Genomic DNA, 8,729 nt, shown 5'->3' with positions numbered 1-8,729 from the left:
TAATATTCTCCTCTTTTAATTGTTCTTCCTGCTCTTTCAAATAACTTAACATTCTCTCATTGGTTTCACTAAAGTTGGATTCAATGGAATCACTTGAAGTACCACATTGATATTTTCCTTGTTTAAGAGCTTGAAGAGCTTTCTTCCCGGGTCCCCTTTTCTTTTTTACTTGAGCGTCACTCGTATTACAATCGACTCCCTTCTCTTCCTCCTCGACACCGTCGGCACCATGGACACCCTCGACACCAATATCATCAACAACTTGGACCACGGGTGGTGGGGGTAGCGGGAGTATATCGACATATTTGGTGTAATCATAATCGGGTTCACTCTTGTATACCTCATAGCACTCATCCAGGATGAAGGGTCTCCCATATATCTTGTGGAAATCACACCGACCACGTATCAACTACAATGTAAACTTATCATTTTAGTATTCATTTTCAAACATAGTGAGGAATATGTATGAAACAAAAATACTTACCGTGTGCTCGGCTCCGTAACCACTTATTCGTCCTCCTCGAAATAGTTTTCCAAGAACGGCGATAAATAGCTTAATGTCTTTCTTTATAGCATATATTCGGTTTTCTAAACTAGTTTTGTCTCTATCATTTGGGTTACCTTTCGTTTTTCTCGATAAATAATGGAATAATTCGATCCCAATATTGGGTTTTTCCTTGATGCACACCAACACTACCATCACCCGTTATTGCTATATGTGCTTCGCAAAGAGCTGCATCTTCATCCATAGTAAATTTAATTTGTTACTTCCTACGAGCTTTTTGAGCTTTTGGGTTGAAGTAGTCGGTGTTGGTGAAGAAGACATGGATGGAGAGTGTTGAATCGAAAGGAAGAAGAAAACTTCAAAATAAAAATGGAGTAGAATGAAGTTGAGTTGTAGTTGGAGCGGAATCAAGAGAAAAGAGTTGGAGGAGTTGGTTTATAGGCTGAAATGTAGCCGTTGAGCTAAAAAAAATTCAAATATCAAACGGGAGACAATCTCCGTTTGTTTCTTAAAAACCAACGAAACGGGAGACGCTCCCCCGTAAAGAGAAAAAAAAAACGGGGAATTGTCCCCCGTCAGAACATAAATTATTTCATAAACGGGAGACAGTCTCCCGTTTTCTGTTCTTTTTCCTGACGGGCGATAGTTCCCTGTCTAGTGCGACACTCCCAAGCACTCGTTCATATGAACGAGTGTATGAACGGATTTGGAAGAAAAGTGGGTTGAAACATACCTGTCGGAGACTCTAATTTGCTCAAATTGGTAGTGCACTCTTTCGAATGAAAGAGTGACACTACCCGTAAAATTTGCTCTAATGAAAGACACATTTGTCATTTTGTGTAACTTTCCGATTGAACTAGTCTTAAGACGGAAATCCCATGTAATACGACAGCCGCGTACCAATCCGACAACCTCCTCGTAATGACACTCACGCTTTTAACTTTCCACACAAATTGCTTCAATGATTGAAAAAGAAAAGTGACTTTACAAACAGGTCATTTCTGTCACCGGTCGATCCCACAAAGAAAAACTCAGGGTGATTCACTGCCTTACCGATCCGCACAAAGAAAAACTCATAGTCATTTTACATAGTATTTGTTAACTAAAGATTTTATTTCTAACACTGCGTTTGTTTTGTAATTTTGATGCATAATCACATGAACTTTTCTAATACAACATCTAGAAGAAACTTCTCAGTATACAATTTCTCGTATAATATCACATAACATTGGGAGTAAAAACTGTCTGAAAATCTATATATCACTAAATGGAATTAACAAAATGTGTTGCGACCAAACTTTAATAATCATCATCCTCATCGTCGTTCCTTGATGATCGACTGAATCTCCTAACCACAGCAGCTGCTGCACCCAGAAACATAAACAGCCCAAAAAGCTCAAATCCTCCACCATATCCAACAGCTACAGCTGGACCCGGTGCAAAAAACGAGAAGGGTGACCATCCCCATCCGCCGTAGTATGGGACACCGTATCCGTAACCATATCCACCGAGTGGTGGCGCTACTGGAGGGTTGACGTAAATGTTTGTCCTTCTGCAGGTTCCACAATTAGTTAACCATTAATTCTAACTGTTTCTATCAAATATCAAAATTCAAATTATGTAATCAGGTTCTCTACCACAAAACAAGACTTAAGTTTCCCAATCTAACTCAGCAAAACCGTAGGACTAGAGATCAAACTAAGACACCAGAATTCAATTTGAGCGGCATGAAGTTATATGTTTTCATTAAAAGCAATATATGCATTGAGATTACCTCGAATTACTGATTCTAGGGGCCGAAGGCCGAGGTGCCGATGGTCTAAATGCTTGGCCACCAATTCTACCTCCCGACTTTGCCGCCAACGCCTCATCATGAACTGACCCAAGTGTTAATGCTCCCGCTGCTAATGCTACCAAAGCGATTTTCGCCAATTTCATATGTTTCTCATTTCTACACAATAACAATTCAAAAATATGAATATCTAAGCTAGCTATTAATTCTAGGAACACAAATCTAGAAAATAAAAACATTTGTGAGAGTTTTACCTAGTTGGTGATGATGATGGATCATTTTGGTTGTTGTTAGAAGATGATTTTGATGAAACTATTGTTGATGAAGATGAAATGCTCATGGATTTTGGTCTGTGGATTGCAATTGATGAAACCAAGGTATTGGTCAAAAAACTTTGCTGTGAGGAAGCAAGAGCCATTGTTTGGTTCTATAATTAATCTAACGCTTTTCTTTCTGGCGTGACAAAAACTACAACGATTCTTTTCAAGAGTATATGTGTTCGTTTAGGGATTTGCTTATGTTACTTTGTATATTATAGATGTTTGATTGAGAAACAGTTTGTTGATCTTGTGCAAAAATTCATTTTGATGACTTAAAATTTAGTAACCTTATCTTTGTAAGCGATACTAAATTTACCACGTGGCAGACACCCAGTCGTGTAGTTATTCAAAAAAAATGAAAGAAAAAAAAATGGAGATGCGGGGTATCGAACCCCGTACCTCTCGCATGCAAAGCGAGCGCTCTACCATGTGAGCTACATCCCCTTCTGATGAACAGTTGTAGAACTATAAGTATTAAATTGTAAAATTTGGTTCCAGTCACAACCGAAGTGTAAAGTTTGGTTTTACTGCGGGAAAAAGTAGGATAACCAAGGACTCGTTGAAATTGAAAGGTGCATCTGAAGTTTCAACTACTTTGTAAGAGGAATAAGTTCTTTTAGATGATTCAGAACTTGAGTGAGTAAAGGAAGAAAGAAGAAGAGTTAGGTGTGTATGTCTTTCAAGCATTAATACAAAATGTCTCATATGAGGTAGCAAGTTTTTTGACTTCATTTGCAGAGTGAGTGAGATAATTGTCAGAAGCTTTTCTTTCTTGTAGTACAATTATTTCTTCATTGGTCCATCTCATGATCTAAACTCTACAAAAGAAAAGAAATTCTAATCTACAGCCTTATTTCATTTTCTCAACATTACATTACACTATATAGTTTACAAGGTTTCCAAAGCTGTATACACATAATTCACACTCAGGCACAAAAGCGGGTTTTTGTATACTTTTGACAGTAAACTCTTCTTTTGCAAAATTAGCGTCATAAACAAACGTTCCGACTTCCAAACTTCGCTGATAATATAACACCCACCAAAAGAATAAAACTGGGTACAGGCCAGGAACGCCAACCGTACAGAGGGAAAACCAAAAGAAAACGCAGGATGTTCACACTCATATTAGTAATCTCTGAAGCGTCCGTGTTAGGATTTTCTGCTAATCAATTTTTTTGTTCTTTTCTTTTTTTTTGTGGAGAGGGGGAGTTAGATAAGTAAACACTGCATTATCACAAACTAACTAGTTTGTCATCAAATCACAATTTAATGTGTTTGTAGTTGCAGTTTTAAACCAAGAATTAATAAGTATTGACATTTGAGTATAATGATAAATGTCTCTCTTTCCAGTGGTAAGCCTAGTGATAAATGTAATTAGATTGTTCCTTTGTTAAAAATTAAAGTCCTTGGTTCTACCATTCATTTGATAAAAATCTCTACACATCTGTCTAAATTTCTAAAATTGGTTTGCTTCCTTATTTGAATGAAATTGTAAGTTGCAACTGAATAAACTCATATTTTTGATGTCGACTTTTAACTAGTGTTGAATATTTAACCATAAAAGCCAACTATAAAAGTTTCTCTTTATTAGAATTTATAGTTCCAATTAATTAGACAAATGTTGAACATTGAATTAAATGGTCAAAGAGATGTTTCTCCCTTCCAATTCAATCCCAATGGTCATTATCTGGTCACTTTCTTTCTTTCTTTCTTTCATAGCCTTGTAATTCCCTCGATTATTCTTAATTTATTCATTACTGTTTTCCTTCATAGCCTTTTGAAATTACAGTAAATCTTATCTTACCATTTTAGTATCAAACCATACGCTACAAATACTTCAAAGCATCCAAAGTCTTTATCACAATTTTAATGTTCTCAAAAGCATCCTTTAATACCATAACTATACCCCTTCTTTATTGCTCTAGATTGGAATAATGATAATGACCGAGTCTGGTAATGACTAATGGGTGGTGCCCAAGTTTTTTATTATGGAAGTGCATGATATGTAGATATAGATCGACGAGACAACGGTCGATTAGGGGAAGAAGACGGAGTCTCTACCACTAGGAGAAGCAAAAGGCCACCATTTTAAGTAGCTATAATATTAATTAGAAGAAGACATCGACGTCATGCACAAAAGAATATCTACATCCAGCCACGTTATCAATGTCCACGGGGATTATTTGATTTTACACCTTCAAAATACTCATTTTCTCTAGCACGCCACTTTTAAACTCCATTATAAAGTCTAGGGCTGCACATGGGTCGGTTTTGGCCTCACCTGCCACCCAACCCATTAATGGTGGGTAACAGAAACTATCACCCGCAACCAACCCAACATTATCACATTACGGCGGGTTGGATCGGGTGGGTGGCGGGTATACCCGTCCCTCTCTGTCGGTCTTCTTCTTCTCCGATTTCGTCTGGAATACAAACACCGTTTTCTCACTCACTCGAAACAATCAAAAATAATAGATAAATTATAAGTAAAATTAACAAAAATCAATTTTTCAACAAGTTTATCTGAAACTCTAATTTACTACGTCAACCCAACATTAGAAATTTAGAACCAAATCATACTTGGCTCTGCAAATAATCGTTGATAAAATACTATCATACAGAGACATTGAAAAATAAAACAAGACTTGTAACACCCACAACTCTTTGCAATCTTTTTACTCTCCAACACTCGCATTTACATTCTCTAAATGACAAGAAATATTGAATGAATCAAACCGTTTATCTTCTCCACATGCATCTTATCAATCAACACTCAATCTCTGACCACACTAGAATCCCCCAGATCCATTGCTGTTGTACCATTCCTCAGTCAAAAACTTCCATTAGATCCAATTTTGGCTCACATCAAGAATCTCTTAAATCCATTGTTACTGGCTAACATCTAGACCCTATAGAGTGTAAGAAATTAGTAGCCAATCACTCTTATAACAATGAAATCGGATCTCAATCATGGCGTACTAACTATCCATTTTGTCAAGGCGGTGATTTGAACGATAAGTCTGAGACTCTGAATTGAAGAGTGAATAAGATAACTAGAAGATAAGACTAAGAAAGTTTAGTCTGTTTAGGTTTATTTGTGGTGAAATCTTTGGATTGATGGCTCAGATTCATGGGTGGGAATTAATCTAAGGGCTTGGGAATATTTAGGCGGGTGGCGGGTTGGATCGGGTGAGATAAGGTTCCACCCGCAACCGACCCAACATATGGCGGGTTTTAGTGTTGTGACCCATAGTTGACCCGTGCCTAAGTGGGTTGAATCGGGTGTGGGTATTTTTCGGTGGATGTGGGTTGAGTTGGAGGGTTGGGTCGGTTTTGTGCAGCCCTAATAAATTCCCATTTAGAGTTCGGACCATCTAAACCAAAAGAGTTGGCCCAGCACCACTAGAGATATTAGAGCAAGCAAGATGGTGCTCATTTACTTGTTTAAAAATGAAAAATGTAAGTAAATTAAGAGAAGAAAAATAGGCAAGTGCAATGGCCCTTGGCTAACTGAAGGAGGAAACTAGGTTTCGTTTCCCCATATAAATAGTACAACGAAGACCCATTTTACGAATAAGTCAAAGGTTGACCTTGACCAGCAGAAATCGAGTTTAGACCAAGGGCTTAAAATGTTCCAGGATAAGCATGAGTATTTTTTTTCAATTTTGATGTTGATTATGAATGAGGGAGTTTCACTACAAGATTATTAAAGAGTTTCTATAATCAAAGATGGTTCGGTTGCAAGATTCAATTTAGAATCTCATTTAAAAATTCATTAGAGGTTAATAATTTTGATTTTAGGATTTTCAGATTGTTGCAGCCTTGGTTTTCCCATCACAAACTACAACAGTCACTGTTTTTTGGTCTGCAGCCCAAGTAGGTTATGAATTTAGAGTTTGTATCTTAGATTCTGCACCCGCAGTGTATTGCAGCCTACCTGCCTTGGTTGGCAGTGTAGCGTTTACTTCTACAGTCTTTGTTCTTTGTTTATCAATCCCAATCCTTGTCTGTTGAGACTTGTGTTAGATGATTGCTCGGTTGAACCCACAAGTCTTTCTATCTCAAGCTTGTTGGTAATGTTAGGTGATCAAAACTATATCTTGATTTCTAGTCTATTAAGTCAAGTTTCAGATAGGTTAGAGTTGTAGTTGAGTATCAGAGATCACCCTTGAAGACTGAAGATTGATGAAGACATTTGGAAAACTTCTGTATCATGTATGTGAAGACTGAACCATTCTATTTTACTCACAATATAATACCATCATTCTATCTACTGAGACTATGTCGTATGACTTATATAGTAGAATCACAAAGAATATTTTTCGAGTCAAGCTTGTCTTGTGAAAAATATCGAAATATGATTTAACGATTAGATGTTCAAAGGTCCTTAACAATATTAATTCTATGAATTATTCTGTGGATCAATTGAAAATTGCCCATGCAAATGATTATATCACTTAAGAATGTTTCAAACATCATAAGAGAAAGAACTTAATGAAGTTTCAACTCAATTTAGGTTGGCGAACCAGTTCGCAAACCACAAATTCAGTTGGGAACAGTTCACGAACTCGGTTGGCGAACCGTGGTGAACCGAATTTTACAAGTTGGATAAATAGGCTAGTAATTGGCGAACCCGGTTCACGAACTGTGGTCAACTGAGTTCGGTAGTCTAGTAGGGTTGGCGAACTCGGTTCACGAACCATAGCACCCTGACTCGTGAACAATCTTGCAGTTGGCAAACTGTTGTACCAAGTGTCCCGCCAATGTTTAGCAGATGTTTAAGGACTTATTATTTTAATATGTTTAGCATTGGTAAAACTCTTTTAAACACTTCTAAGACTTCATTGATTACTTAAACACTTATGCGTTTGTATCGTGATTAGTTTATTAGGTGTTAAATGAACATCAAATATCTTTCATTTCATTAGCAAACTTGCCAAATCGTATAATCATTATACATGGTTTTGTAACTGAATCTATGTGTATAATCTTCTATTGTATTTTGAAGTACTAAATTATTTTTCTTGATTCTCAAGTTACCTTAGCTTGAATTCTAAGTTAACCCTGGTCTTTGAAAACTATAAATAGATCATCTCTATCAACTGGGAAAATCAATCGTTGGTACTTTGTGGCTTAGTTGATTCTAGAGTCGTCCTCTATTGAGCTTTTAGGTCTACGCCTAAAAGATTTCTCTTTGGAGATTCGTGATTATCTTTGCCTTGATAGTTCGTGAATCCTGATCTTATTGTTATCGAGGTATTCGTAATCTCGTTCAGGTAAGATAGAAAGTAATCGCAAAGATTTTTTCGGCTCAGACTTTGTGATTCCTCAAGATAGATTTCTAAAGACTGATCTTAATTGATCTTTCGAAGATTGTTCTTGGGAGGCGGTTAAGAATATAGGCTGCTCTTAGGGAGTTGTAAGTTCCGGATTTGTGAGGTTTGCTAGATTTGACCGTTGTAAAAGGATTACAAACCTTGATCTTTGATCTAAACGAAAATCAAATAGGCGTATATATTAGAGGTAGATTAGTATCAAAAATCTTCACTTCGGCTGAAGCAACTCTAAGGATGTAAATGACGTCAGCTAAGGGAATCAAGTGCATAGAACCTTGCGATGTTCAAGAGACATAAGGAGCGCGACTATAACTGAATTAGAGGGCGGCTTCGGTCTCAACTACATTCTTGTCCGAAGTATGATAGTAGGATAGTGTCTGTAGCGGCTTAATACAGTCTGGTATTCAATCTGGACAAGGTCCATTTCAATTTCCTAGTTAACAAAAGTCTTTTGTGTGTGCTTTTTACTTTTCCACATCTTTTGATTGTTAATAGTACTACATACGTTCATACCCTACAAAAACAAAAAAGTTGGGCGTATTTGGTATCCCCTGTGTTTTCAACTTGCTTTTGTTCTGGCTATAACTTGTCTTTGGCTTCGCCTTTTTTTTCCCTTCAATATAACTTTTCACCTTCGAAAAGAGAAAATCCTAGGTTTTCCAATTTCTAATTTCATGTTAATCATGAAACTTATTGATGTTTGATTGATCGATTACATTGTATGCAACCCAATAATGTCATCTGAAGACAGTTTTGTTGGAAGCTCATGTTTGTTA

General features: G+C 36.9%; 1 protein-coding gene and 1 non-coding gene across 2 annotated transcripts; both read right to left on the bottom strand.

The window, feature by feature from the left end:
* Positions 1 to 1,599: 1,599 nt before the first annotated feature.
* LOC113299274 lies at positions 1,600 to 2,873 on the bottom strand. The gene is made up of 3 exons (XM_026548275.1): positions 2,552 to 2,873; positions 2,280 to 2,456; positions 1,600 to 2,057 (listed from the first exon to the last, which is right to left on the bottom strand). Exons 1-3 carry the CDS (start codon positions 2,713 to 2,715, stop codon positions 1,805 to 1,807), a joined length of 594 nt encoding a protein of 197 aa, XP_026404060.1. The 5' UTR covers positions 2,716 to 2,873; the 3' UTR covers positions 1,600 to 1,804.
* A 115-nt stretch (positions 2,874 to 2,988) lies between these two features.
* Positions 2,989 to 3,061, bottom strand: TRNAA-UGC. The gene has a single exon. It is a non-coding gene; the product is annotated as a tRNA-Ala (tRNA).
* Between the last annotated feature and the right edge of the window lie 5,668 nt (positions 3,062 to 8,729).

The sequence above is a fragment of the Papaver somniferum genome, chromosome 7 (assembly GCF_003573695.1).
Source record: "Papaver somniferum cultivar HN1 chromosome 7, ASM357369v1, whole genome shotgun sequence".
Taxonomy (NCBI): domain Eukaryota; kingdom Viridiplantae; phylum Streptophyta; class Magnoliopsida; order Ranunculales; family Papaveraceae; genus Papaver; species Papaver somniferum.
This window is presented reverse-complemented; position numbering and strand designations above follow the sequence as displayed.